At 38.6% G+C, this 14,239-nt stretch overlaps 1 protein-coding gene across 1 annotated transcript in view; it reads left to right on the top strand.

Moving 5' to 3' along the window:
* The first annotated feature begins 752 nt into the window (after window positions 1–752).
* Window positions 753–14,239, top strand: part of chtf18 (CTF18, chromosome transmission fidelity factor 18 homolog (S. cerevisiae)) — a 26,678-nt gene continuing 13,191 nt past the window's right edge. The window contains exons 1-16 of the mRNA XM_023286803.3: window positions 753–974; window positions 3,167–3,256; window positions 3,345–3,495; window positions 5,225–5,414; window positions 5,549–5,641; window positions 6,850–6,902; window positions 7,008–7,149; window positions 7,259–7,483; window positions 7,573–7,670; window positions 7,767–7,890; window positions 9,289–9,425; window positions 10,759–10,852; window positions 10,925–11,023; window positions 11,096–11,226; window positions 11,931–12,045; window positions 13,745–13,969. Of these exons, the coding sequence (XP_023142571.1) occupies window positions 887–974; window positions 3,167–3,256; window positions 3,345–3,495; window positions 5,225–5,414; window positions 5,549–5,641; window positions 6,850–6,902; window positions 7,008–7,149; window positions 7,259–7,483; window positions 7,573–7,670; window positions 7,767–7,890; window positions 9,289–9,425; window positions 10,759–10,852; window positions 10,925–11,023; window positions 11,096–11,226; window positions 11,931–12,045; window positions 13,745–13,969 (2,055 nt within the window). The 5' untranslated portion in view covers window positions 753–886. The remainder of the gene's footprint in view (window positions 975–3,166; window positions 3,257–3,344; window positions 3,496–5,224; window positions 5,415–5,548; window positions 5,642–6,849; window positions 6,903–7,007; window positions 7,150–7,258; window positions 7,484–7,572; window positions 7,671–7,766; window positions 7,891–9,288; window positions 9,426–10,758; window positions 10,853–10,924; window positions 11,024–11,095; window positions 11,227–11,930; window positions 12,046–13,744; window positions 13,970–14,239) is intronic.

Raw genomic sequence — 14,239 nt, 5'->3', positions numbered from 1 at the left:
TCTGAGAGCCCTTTAGATAAGTATGAAATAGCTTATACGAGCCCCTTGAGGTAATTAGTATACATATTCTGTCTACTGCAATGGGAAATTAATTGGACGCAAGTAAGTGATTTTTAAAATGAATTCCATAGGGGAAAATTGTAAACATTACACGTTAGAAGGTATCACTAAGGGACACTGGAGCCGAAACAGTCCAATCAATAGATTGAACACGGTTCAATCTGGTAAAGGTTGGCTGTGCAGTTAGCGCTACCCTCAGGTCAACCTGAGTTTATAACATTAACTATTTTTTCAAATATTTTTTCTTTAGAATAATATGGAATTTTTATTTTTCTTATAGGTCAGTATATATTTTTAATGATATTTACAAGAAAAAAATATATACATGTATATTTTTCATTTTAAACACATTTGCCCAGTATTTGGAATTTTCAGCTACGTTGGTGCATGATGGGAGTTGAGGAGCGTCTTTAGCCAATTAGAAGAAAGCGTGCGCTTGTGATCCGGATGTAATAATGTCGCAACAAAAAAAAGTGCTTCGAACTGAACTCCCACGGAACTCCTGCCTAAGTGAAGACGGAACCATTAATGGAAACATCACTACTTTTGAATTATGTTTGCAAGAAAACGTTAAATTGTTCCAATTTTAAGCACATTTGCCCCAATATTTAGAATATTCAGCTACGTTGGTGCATGATGGGGTTGAGGAGCTTCTTTAGCCAATCAGAAAACAGGGCGCTGTCGTTACCCGGATGTAATATTTCACAACAAAAAATTTGCCGCCAACTGGAGTCTACTGAAGCTGCTGCCGAAGTTAAGAAAGAAACATTCATGAAAATAGCACTTTTAGGTTCATTTGTCGATAGATAAAGCAGCGGGAGCCGAAATGGACGAATATGACGAACTTTTCGGGATCCAGGACGACTTCGAAGACCAGTTCGCCGACGAGCTGGAGGTTCTGGCTCAGATGGAGGGTGAGTCAAAACAAGCTAGCGTGGGAACTTTCATGTATGTTTTCCCCAGTAACTGTAACAACACCTATAATATAGGCTAACTGGACTCAGGTTACGTTTATCTGCATAACATTTGTTACTCTGAAGTGGCTGTTAATTAGTACAAAGAGCAATAAACTGAAAAAATAAATCAGTCCTCTTTAGTGTGTGTATCCTTAGCTTTTGGCTAGCACCAGCTCTCCAAGTACAACTACACACTGTTCTTCAAGGTTTAAATTGTTATATTCTGTGGATTTAATGTGTCTCAATGTCTTCTGTCTTTTCATGTGATCAAAGTCTGACTCCATGATGTTTAAATCAAAGCTGTGTGGGTTCGTATGATCTAATCCTCTGCTCTGCTGGACTCTAGCTGTGGATTTCGGGTCACATATTAATCATGACATGTCAAAATAACATTCATACTCCACATTCTACGTGCAAATCTGCTGTTTTGCACTTTTTATTTGCATTCATTTTAAAATTTGAAAGTTTTTATTTGTCACATGCAGTGAAATGCAAAGTGGCTGTTTTCAATAACATAAAACTTTTTTTTAAAAAAAACAATAGAAAAAAGTCACAATGTCATAATTAATGAGGTAGAGATCTTAAACTAAAGTGCACTGTATTTACATTTATAATTGTACAGAACAATTTTGCTCCATTTTGCATGTCAAACTACATGGTGGTGTACAGACTTTGCGCTAATGTCAGTTGTCAGATAGCCAAAACAGTGGAGGCGACCAATGAAGGAACCAGGGAATCAGAGAGATTCAAATCCATATTTCTTTTTATTGTTTGTACACCATAATTCCAGACAATATTCTAGCATGTTCCTCCAACCATTAAAGAAAGAAGCCCCTGGCACTTCTCTCCACAGGTTTAAATACCCAGTGCCTATCAGGCACATACTAACTGAGAGGTAAACCCCTAAACACACTCACATAAGTAGATATTAAATATTTACATAAAACCCATTACAGACTACAAATATATACTCAATAACCAAAATGAACTTAAACCCCATTTAATAAATACCACCCCTAAATACTTTAAACAATTATTTACACAACTGGAAACACAAACTCCCCTCCACCTACTTCCCACATGGCACCTCCCTCCCGGAACTAATAAAAGACATCCGCACCGCTGGGGAATGCTTTTGCCTGGATACCCTGGGAGGAAGAGGACAAGCAGAGATAAGTTTAGCTACCAGTACACCAGTAAACTAACATTACATTTGCAGAGTTTTCTTAACTTGTTCACCCTGCTACTTTCCACCACACCATCTACTGCCATGAATCACCTGCTACCTTTGTTCACAGGTGAAGGACCTGATGGAACTGTGTGGCATCACAGCTGAAAACCATGTGCTCCAATCAAACAGAAACAAACAAATCACATCATACACCTCAATAAATCATTTTACAAATTAAAGAGTGTGTTAGTTTTTATTTCAATGTACTAATTAACAGACCTCAGGTAACGGCAATCTGTTGTTACATCAATAAAGGTGAATATTATCTGGTTTAACATAATATCTTGGGCTTATCTTTCCCAAATTTAATAATTTCATAGCCTACAAAAATCAATAAATGGTAAAAAAAAATGTCCTTGAACCCAAAGTACCGTCTTCAAATTAAATATAAGAATAACACTTTATTAATCCTTTACAGGAAATTACTTGTAACAGCAGCATGTAAGCACTCAGACAACCCACAAACCCAACAGAACACCAACATAAATAATATATTATTAGAATGGTAATAGAAATATATAAATTAAATATGATGTTCTCTAATTTTGATCTGCCAATGGGACTTGAGACGGAAATTAGCCGTATGGCTACAATCTGTCGTATTTACATGAAAGTGTACATTAATACGAATTGTCCCATTTTAAAAATAAATGAAATGAAATTTACATTTGAAACTTGCAGATTTGTGAAATTGTTGCTTGACGAATAGTTTAAAAGATTTAATTGGTAATATGTTACTATGGCGATTGGCTAACTGGTTGATCAGCTGATTATGGTCAGCGCTTTATTATAATTTGCATGTATGTGTTAGAATAAGGGTTTATTTTATACAAATAGTGTTCATGGTTAGAGTCAGAGTACGTCTTCAGTCAGTGTAATGTTTCTGAAGTGACACAACTGTTTATTTGCTTCAACATAGAGGAATCTTCCAAACAAGCGAAACGTCAGAGTCGAGGTCCAAGAGACGACATTTCAGATGTAGAGCACCTGCTGGATGATCAATCCACCAGTGAGTTCGTCATTTATTTGTATTTTGACTTTGTTGCCTTTGATTATTTTGATGCCTTTGTGTCTTAAATCTAACCTGCTCCTCTCAGCTCCAAAAGCAAAGCGGCAGAAACAGGATACCGGTGTGGCCAAGCGGCTCTTCAACGCATCACAACTTCAAGAGAGAAAAATCACATCGCAGAGTGATGACATCACACCGCCGTCCTCTCCAGAGCACTACGAGCCTCCAGACTCCCTCAGGTAGGACAGATACATGGTGAATATTGAAAAAAGACACTCAGAAAGAGGTACAGTTCAATGGGTCAGTTTAAAACACAGGGAGAGTTGACAGGAAAAGATGAATAGTGTGATGGAACTTTTTTTTTCAACATTAAAATGCTTTTATACAATTTCATATAATGATAACAACTTTATTTTTATAGCACCTTTCAAAATGCCTCAGTTAGAAAGTGCTTTACAGTAAGAGCAAATAGTATAAAACGCAAAAAAAAAAAACCCAGTAAGACCCCATAAAGACACAGTAAGATCGTATAAATGAAAGCCGCAGTTAAGAAAAGGCCAAATAATAAAAGTTAGTTTTAAGAAGAGATATAAAAGAGGACACTTGAGTTTACCTGCTTTAGATCCTCAGGCTCCAGAATTTGGGGCCTGAACTTCGAAGGCTCGGCCACCTTTCGCGACCTAACGGATCTTAGGAACCATCAGAAGGGCCCTGCCGGTGGAACTCAGGCTGCGTTTGGCCTCATGAGGAATTAGCAGTTCCTGGATGTAGGCAGGAGTCCTTTAAAAACAAGCAGGGAAATCTTAAAATTAGCTCTAAAACTCACAGGTAGCCAGTAGGTCAGTGAGGACTGGTGGAATGCGGTCACCTCTCTTAATACGTGTTTTGAATTGATTACAATCTATGGATGTTTCCAGTGTAAAGTACATTACAGTAGTTGAGTCTTCAGGAGATGAAAGCATGAATGACTGTTTTAAAAAGTGGAGGAGAAAGGAATGGTTGGATTTTTCTTAGTAGTCTCAGTTGAGCAAAGCAGGATTGAAGCACCTTGGTCATCTGTGCATCCAGAAGACTTAATGTGACTTTATTTTGTGTGTACACACAGTAACTATTAATCTCAATTATCAATAAAGAAGCTGAATGTATGTTCCCAAGAAGCCCAAATATTTTACTAAATAAGAAAGGAGCGAACTCGATACAAAAAAATTAATCATACTTAAATTACACACATATAAGATGCACTTTAAACGATAAATCGCAATGATAAAATATAGCAGTGTGTAGCAGAAGGACAAAAGTCTGACACATCTACTCTGTAGACTTTAGACTTTTTTTTTTTTTTTACTCTACAGTTTGTCTTTGTAAAATGTCTTTTGCATTGTGTTTTACTTTGACAGTACAGCTAATTGATCAGATAATGCGCAAAAGTAAGCAATTTTAATGATTTGAATAATAATTTAATGAATCTATGAAGTGAAAAATACAGCTACTCATTACAGTCTATTATGTCTGAAGATTTTCTGCTTTTCTGTTTGATGTTTTGTTTGCTGGTCCGAAACAAAGCAGAATAGAATACAGATTTACTATGCCATTTGCATAGGAACATTTCAGTACAGGTACACTGGAATTCTTTGTGGGTTTTCTTGAATCAGCTTTATACACGGAAAGATAAAATAATGAAAAAGATAAGAGCGGCAGCAAAAAAAAAAAAACAAGAGAAATACAATGTGCGTTATAAAAAAAGAGCACTTAATGTAAAATGTAAAAAATAAAAAACAAAATGAACAGATAACCTGAAACGTAAAAAAGAGGGAATCAAAAACATTATGCTGACCTTGTGTACCATCTAGTGGCCACTTATCATTATTAGATGAAAATTTTTTGAATGTGTTATAATAATAATAATGCAAATCATGCAGTCTTTGATACAAACTGTAACAAAGTTCTAATCATGTTTCTGTGTTCTAGGTCGACCCCTGCTGTGCTGGATATCAGTGGCTTTGCTGCAATCCCAGAGACACCCCAGCGACCTCCCACGGCAACACCAGCATCCCTGCGAGTGCTGAGGCGGCCTCCTTTAGAAGGAGACTACATCAGTGTGACAGACTCATTGGGGAGTCGAGTCTACCTCAGACAGAAAGAAGACGTGGGGACGAAGGTTAAACTGCCTGCAGTTTTTCATCTGTGGTGTTGAATCTACACCTTGGGCAAACTCTAATGTACTGGAACATCCCTCTAGTGTCCAGCTATAGTTTGAGTTTCATTTCTTTGTGTTTACTTTTGTCTCTGCAGGTAGTGGACTCCAGAATGCTGCCAAACTCGCAGGGTGGACTGGGGCTGCTGGCAGTGCCAATAGGAGTCCTGAGAGAACAAGAGGCAGAGAAGGTGAGGGACTCGATTTTTACACTACATCACACCATTAAACTCTGAATATCAGAACAGAATAGAAATACTTTATTAATCTCCGAGGGGAAATTTGGTTGTTACAGCAGAAAGAGTACAGGTCCCACCACCATAAATACAGATTAATAAGCAAAAATGTGCAGTAAATTTAAACAAGAAAAAAATAAAATGCAAAATGTCCAATGCAAAGAATGTAAAAATGTTGAAGTGTTTTATGTGTAGTGTAAATAGTGTGCAAGAATAAACAAAAAAGGTGTACACAGAGCATCGCAATTTGTTGTGTATGGGAGCTTCATAGACCAGTCAGAGGCTCATGCTGACTCCTGTGCACTGCTGAAATACCAACGCTCGACATGTGAGCATCAGAACTGGACCATGGAGCAATGGAAGAAGGTGGCCTGGTCTGATGAATCACGTTTTCTTTTACTGGATGACCGGGTGCGACACTTACCTGGGGAACACATGGCAACAGGATGTTTTATGGGAAGAAGGCAAGCTGGTGGAGGCCGTGTGATGCTGTGGGCAAAGGTTCTGCTGAGAAACCTTGGGTCCTGCCATCCATGTGGATGTTACTTGACACATACCACCTACCTAAGCATTGTTGCAGACCATGTACAGTCTTTCATGGAAACGGTATTCCCTGATGGCTGTGGCCTCTTTCAGCAGGATAATGCGCCATACCACAAAGCAAAAATGGTTCAGGAATGGTTTGACGAGCACCACAACCAGTTTGAGGTGTTGACTTGGCCTCCAAATTCCCCAGATCTCAATCCAATGGAGCATCTGTGGGATGTGCTGGACAAACAAGACCGATCCATGGAGGCCCCACCTCACAACTTCCAGGACTTAAAGAATCTGCTTCTAACATCTTGATGCTGGATACCACAGCACACCTTCAGGGGTCTAGTGGAGTCCAGGCCTTGATGGGTCAGGGCTGTTTAGGGAGCAAAAGGGCACCAACACAATATTAGGCAGGTGGTCATAATGTTATGCTTAATCGATGTATATATAGAATTCTGAAGCTGTCAAGACTGTAAATTTAGGGGGTAACCCGATGACTGGGTAAATATAACATGGTTGCATACGTCCTATTTTGCATTTCCTGTTCTTAAAACTCTCTTTGTTGATTAAAGGTGAAAAAGCAAAAAAATATCTTCAGTTTTGTCTTTTCTTTCTTTGAAATCATGCAGCGTCACCAGCAGGTTGTGGAGGAATCACAGCGTCTTACCGAGCTGCTGACTAAGTAACTCACTACTACTACTCACTGTCTGCACACACAAAAATAGAACAAGAACTGGATGACATGCAGGATTTTAACTGTCTTTTTTACATCTGTGTCACTTTCCAGCAGCGTGAACGATGTGTTTGTTGAGCCTGGAAACACAGAGAATGAAGAGAACGAGGATCCTGAAGACGCAGAAGGCCGAGCGTCTCGACTCTGGGTGGACAGATTCTCTCCTCGGCACTACACGGAGCTTCTCAGTGATGATGTGAGCGATGTGTTGTGTTTCCTGTGTGAGCTTAGGGCTCTGTAAATGATTAGATCTCCCTTCTGGTGAATGAATCGAGTATCTGTTGTGTTTAAACGTGTCTTCGCAGTTTACCAACCGCTGTCTGCTCAAGTGGCTGAAGCTTTGGGACACTGTGGTGTTTGGGAGGGAGAGGAAGTCCCGCCCAGCTCGATCTGACCGACAGGTGGCCAATCAGAACTCGTTCAAACCCAACCAAGGAGGTCAAAATCAAAATCGCTTCAAGACTAAGGTTGAGATGACGGAAGAGATTCTGGAAGCTGAACTGGATCAGTACAAACGGCCCAAATTCAAGGTAAGAAATCTGTCAATATATCATGCCAGTTTCCATTTAATAAACTTTATTACAAGAAGTAATGTGTGTTTGTCTTCTTCTTCTTCTAGGTGGCTTTGCTGTCTGGTCCTCCAGGTTTGGGCAAGACCACCCTGGCTCATGTCATCGCAAAGCATGCTGGGTACAATGTGGTGGAAATCAATGCCAGGTGAGACAAACTAAATTCATCCTGATCAGATAATATACTAGGTTTCCTGTAGACCTCAGTGTGGTGACCTCGATGGTGCCGTTGATGTTTCTGCAGCGATGATCGCAGTGCCGAGGTTTTCCAGAAACGCATCGACACGGCAACGCAGATGAAGTCTGTTTTAGGAGCCAACGAGAGGCCGAACTGCCTCATTATTGATGAGATCGACGGGGCCCCTACGGTACGTTCTGAGCACAGTTTTAAGTATTATTTAAATTAGATTTATTGTTTTGCTTCTCTAAAAGGTCTGGTTGTTGCGCCTTTTTTCCACAGTCATATTTTATTCCCCTGCATCACTACACTGTAAATCTAAGCTAAAGTTCCCCTGCTGCCTTAAAAATGTGAATTACTTCAATGATTAATTAGTTCAGACTTGTCGAGTTAAATTAACTGAACCTGAGGAAACAAAAAATAAACTTGAGATATTAGCTTGAATCAACTAGTCACATAGACAGCTTTTCTGATTTTTTTTTTTTTGAGTTACTTCTTCATTTAACATTAAGAACTTGCAGTTGGTTGAAGCCACAATCAGTGCAAACAGAGTCTGTGAAGCTGCCCTCAGTTTCAGTGAGATGAATTAAAAGTTTAAGTGATAATTGTTTGGATTATTATTATGAAAAGAAAGAACCATAACTAAATTTAGCTTAAAGACACACAGCACATTTCTGTTTTCTCAAACTGCAAGGAAACACATGAGTCTCTGAGGAGTTTTAACTCTCTAACAAAGCATCCTGGGAAGTCTAGTTTTGTTTCCTATAAATGTAATTTCCTGAGTTGACATCTCAGTTGTTTATTTCATCAACTCAAGTTATAAGAACTTGTGTTAAGTTGTTGAAATCGGCAAAATTCTGTATATTAAGAAAACTAGAAAAGATTAGTTGATTTTACTTTCTTTATGATGTTTTCGGCAGTAGGAAGCAGTAAACACCTGATTCATAGAACGTAATTACTAGGAACATATATTTCTAACTGCGTATGTAGCCTGAGTTTATCAGTTTTAAGACAGATAGATAGATCACACATTTTACATACAACATAGATAGAGGAATAACGTACAAAAGAGCATGAAATTGGTGTGTAAATTTTGCTGTTGAAGAGCGGCGTTACGAACACAAGTTGGAAATTATGTGAATTTTTGTCACAAGCAGGAGACATTGGACATATAGCAGGAAAAACTAATAGGGCTACACAATGTGTTATTTCAGCAGCAACATCTGCAGTGGTCATCTCACAGGAGTGTTTGCTTGGTTCTCAGTCTTCAGGATTCTTCATGAAGAGAAGTCTTGTCTTGTAGAACATCATTTGCTCTGTATTTAAAAGAGTTTGCTGACATGCCGCATCAGTTGTATGGAAATATCTCGGCCACAGAAAGGATGATTTTCACCAAAAGCACGTACGCTGGCGGTGCTTGTTAGCGCTACACGAGGCAACAGGACTGTTTTATTTGACCACATAAATAAATCGTGAATCTTTACAATGAGGTGCAATTAGTGGCATTTTCAATAAAAAATAGAGGGTTTAAAGACTAGCTATGATTGCAGTCTTTTTAAAAATGTTTGTCTTCCTTGACGCTCTGCAGGCTGCCATCAACATACTGTTAGCAGTTCTGAACAGAAAAGACGGACATGGTGGGGAAGCTGGAACAGAGACCACGAAGAAGAAAAAGAAGAAGGAGTCCATCCTGCTTCGACCGATCATCTGCATCTGTAATGACCTGTAAGAGACAGGATGTTTGAAGCAACATCCAAAAAGAAACTGTAGATTTTTACTGTGTTGTAACATGCAAACGCTAAATATTCATTCATTGATTTGAGAGTAAAGTCAACAGGATAGAAAGGCGACAAACAACAAAGGAACAAAGTTAAAAGCAATCACATTCAGAAACAATATAGTCTGTGATCTTGGATTTAAACTGGTCAGCAGATACGGCTGGACCAAGCTTTAATGATTTCTGCAACATGTTCCAACTACACACGTGGACAAAATTGTTGGTACCTCTCGGTTAATGACAGAAAACCACAATGGTCACAGAAATAATTTGAATCTGACAAAAGTAATAATAAATAAAAATTCTATGAAAATTAACCAATGAAAATCAGACATTGCTTTTGAACCATGGTTCAACAGAATTATTTAAAAAAAATAAACTCATATTTTAAACTTCAAGTGTGAGCTAACCAATTGAGCAAACTGAATAGTTATTTTGAGATGCATTTAACAAGGAAGTGATGTATTGCGGCATTTTACCAATCAGTATTTTATGAATAAACTGAAACAGAAGCTGAGGGCGAGGTGATGAACTCACTCTGAAGCTTTGGAAGTAGAGGCGTTTCTGTAGATTTGTCCATAATCTAGGACAGACAAGAACACTGCTTCAATTATTTGCTGTCTGCAAAATACAGGAAAAGTGTTTCTGTAAAAATGGCAAATTGTGTGCCGCAGCTTGCAGAATAACTTTTCGATATGGAACTTGAATGTGAGTTTTTGTTCCAGATAGATGCCCAGATATTTAGATTCAGAGACTCTATTAATGTTGTGCCCAGTCAGAAATATCTAAATTAGGGGTGATGACTTTGCAAAGTGTAAAAATTACACCGAAGACATTAACTGCAAATTCTAAATTTGTAAAACCGTAAATTTGAAATAATTTCTCAATCTTGACAAGTTGTTTTGATCATAAAGTAAAATACTATATTGTTCAGTTCCAGATATCTGTGACTAAATGATTTGTGCCTTTGTAGATACTCTGTGATCTACAAGTTATGTGTAAGTGAAAAACTGAGACATGATATTGTTGAAATTGAACAAGTTTTTCTTTAGAAATTTCAGGTTGTTCATGATGTTTTGTAAAATGATATTTTATTAAATGTGAACATTTTCAGAATGTTTTTTTTTTTTGCACTCAAGGGAAACATTTGGAGTTTTGGTTATTTAGAGGTTTTATGCTCTGATTTTACTGCCCCTGAACTAAAATGAGTTTTACACCCCTAGTCTGAATGATGTCTTCTCTGTGTTCATTTGATTTTATTTTTTTTCTCTTTTCTTTCAGTTATGTTCCGGCTCTCAGACCTCTCCGGCAGCAGGCCTTCCTTCTTTCTTTCCCACAAACACAACCTTCCCGCCTTGCACAGAGACTGGCAGAGGTCGGTACAAAAACAGTCGCAGAAGTACACAAACGTTTCCGAACACGATGGTAATTTGAAACTCCCTCTCAGATCTCCCAGCGACAGGGCCTGAAGGCAGACACGGGAACTCTGATGTCGCTGTGTGAGAAGACAGACAACGACATCCGGTCCTGCATCAACACTCTGCAGGTGAGTGGCGGCACTGAAGCAGTGAATAGATATGTTGTAATTATAATGCCATATGTTTTCTTGGCTGTGCAGTTTCTACATGGACGAGGCCTCAAGCGTCTGGACAGCAGGATGATTCAGTGTGTCTCTGTGGGGCAGAAGGACCAGAACAAAGGACTGTTTCATCTGTGGCAGGAGATCTTCCAGCTACCTCGTATAAAACGGTATCAGTGTGTCCCAACTGTGTCTGTCTTGTCTGTTAGGAATTTTTCTTGACATTAAATGGTAAATGTTTTAGCTTTTTAAGAAGAAATATAGCGAAGATCCTGAAAAATGGCGAGAGTTTCTCGTTGTTGTTGGCATCCATGACTGCATTTTCCTGAATTTTCTATGAACCATGAAATTACAACCTAAATCTATCAGGGTATCTACAACTTTGAAAAGTCCTAAAAAGCATGAATATCAGTTTCATGTAAAAATAGCCCGTTTTGAAAGTATTATAAATAAATAACACCCTACATTTTTGTATCTAAGTTCAGCAAAAACTGTCTTAAATCACTATTAACTCAGACCATATGTAAGATATGTCACTCTTTAATTGATTATTTGTTAAAGCTGCATGATTTTGGGGGGGAAAAGTGACATAGCAAAATTTTCTTTTTCTGTGATTTAATTATTGCGATGTGAAAAAAATTGAATTTTAAACAGATTAAAAATGTATCCCTCAAGGACAACTGAGATGATTTTGTATGTGAGTGTATCTGCATTGCAAATAATAATAAAGGAAAAGCTGACATTCAGATCACTTAATGAACAGAGCTTTGTGGTGCTGATTATGTCATCAAACAAACCTTGGACAAGTTATTCGCTTCCTTATACTGTTTCCTCATTAATTACATGTTGAGTGACAGTAATTTGTGTTTTTCAGGAAACGCATCGGTGAAGGTTTTGAAGAGACACCAGGTTCAGGAGGTGGAGCTCAGAGGTTCCAGCACATTCTAAATCTGGCTTCATCTAGTGGAGAGTATGAAAAGGTTTCTCAGGTAATAAACTAAACTTTCTAATATGTTGCTTTCCTGCCTTTTTTCTTTATTCTCTGCAAAGAGGAAGCACTGACGGATGCTTTACTAGAATCAGAAACAAGTAAAATTCTGAAATGACAATTACAGTGCACTGCAAAAGTATTTGCTCCCTCTGCAGAAATCTTCTATTTTTGAATATTTTCGCATTTAAATGTTCCACATCATAAAACAGATATTTATATTTGTTGCATATTATACAGAGATAATCCACAACATGCAGTTTTGAAATGATGAGTTATTGAAGATTTATTGAAAACCTCTATCACCACTGTGAAAAAGATATTGCCCCCCTGAACCTAATAACTGGTTGGTTCCTTGGCAGCAACAACTGCAGATAAATATTTGTTCCAGCTTGTGATCAGTCTTTTACATCACTATGGAGGAATTGTGGTCCACTCTTCTCTGCAGAATAGTTTTAATTCAGTCACATTAGATGGTTTTCCAGCATGAACTGTCCTTTTAAGGTCTTGTCACAGAATCTCAGATTTAAATCCAGACATTGACTTGGCCACTCCAGAACCTTCATTTAGTTCTTTTTGAGCCACTCAGAGGTGGACTTGTTTGTGTGCTTTGGGTCTTTATCTCACTGCATAAACCATTTGTGTTGAGCTTTAGGTCATGAACTGATGGTGGATTTTCTCCAGGAGGATTTTCTGATAGAGAGCAGAATTCATGGCTCCATCAGTGATGACAAGTCATCCAGGTCCTCCAACCATCACACTACCACCACCATGTTTCACTGCTGGTATCATGTTCTTCTGGTGGAATGCAGTATTAGATTTACACCAGATGTAACTGACCCATGTCTTCCAGCTCTAGAGCATCCAGATATTTTTTTGCAAATACCAGATGAACCTTTATGTTCTTTATGGTCAGTAGTAGTTTGATCCTTGCAACTCTCCCATGGATCCATTTTCTCCCAGAATCTTCCTTATTGTAGAATCATGTAGATGGACCTTAACTGAGGCCAGTGAGGTCTGCAGATCTTTAGCTGTTCATCTGGGTTCTTCTGTGACCTCCTGGATTAGATGTTGATGCTCTTGGAGAAATGTAGTTCATTGGTCCACTCCTGGGAAGGTTCACCACTGTTCCATGTTTCTCCATGTGTGGATAATGTCTCTCACTGTGGTTCTCTGGAGTCCCAGAGCCTCAGCAACGGCTTTGTAACCCTCCAGACTGATAAATGTCAATGACTTTGTTCATCTGTTCTTGAATCTCTTTAGAACGTGGCATCATGTGCTGCTTTTTGAGACCCTTTAGCTACTTCACAATGTCAGACAGGTTCTATTTAGTGATGTTTAGATTCAACAAGCCTGGCAGTAATCATATGTGAGTGTGGATGGTGAAACTGAACCCAACTGATGAATGAATTTGTTCGTTTGGTAGATTGGTAGCTAAGTGGGGAAATACTTTTTCACATAGGGCAAGATAGGCTGGACAGCATTTTTCCTTCAATAAATGAAATCATCATTCAAAAACTGTATTTTGTTTTTTCTTTGGTTATCTTTGTCTTATATTAAAATTAGTTTGATGATCTGAAACATTTAAGTGTGACAAATATGCAAAAATAGAAGATTTCTGTAGGGGGTCAAATACTTTTGCAAAACACTGTATTCTGCACTCCTGATCTGTAAAACATTACATTCTCTCTTCTCCTCAGGGTCTGTATGATAATTATCTGTCCATGCGTGTGAGGGACCCCAACCTTCACAGTGTGTGTGAGGCTCTGGATTGGATGTTGTTCTCTGACAGGCTGAACCAAGTGATTCTACATGGACAGAACTTCTCTCTGATGAGATACCTGCCGTTCCTCTCTGTCACGTTTCACTTCCTGTTTGCCCACACACATGTGCCCCGCATCAACTATCCCCACAGCCAGCATGAGGTACTCATCCACTGCATACACTAGTGTGGAACATTGTGAAGCTAAAACAATTACTGAATACTGAATTTCCCTCTGGGGATTAATAAAGTCAGTCTAAGTCTTGAAGCTGCAAGCGCTGAATAAGCCCTAGCGCACCCACGCATGTTGGGACATGGCGGGCGTCGAGGTTTATTATATCACAAAGTTTTATCACATTACATGCAAATATAGAGCAGTTGTCAGAGTTACCATGTGCTTTATAAGGAGGTAAAATGAAACAGACATGTCTTC

This window comes from Amphiprion ocellaris, chromosome 4 (genome assembly GCF_022539595.1).
Source record: "Amphiprion ocellaris isolate individual 3 ecotype Okinawa chromosome 4, ASM2253959v1, whole genome shotgun sequence".
Lineage (NCBI taxonomy): Eukaryota > Metazoa > Chordata > Actinopteri > Pomacentridae > Amphiprion > Amphiprion ocellaris.
Note: the sequence above shows the minus strand (reverse complement) of the source record. Positions and strands in the feature narration are given on the sequence as shown.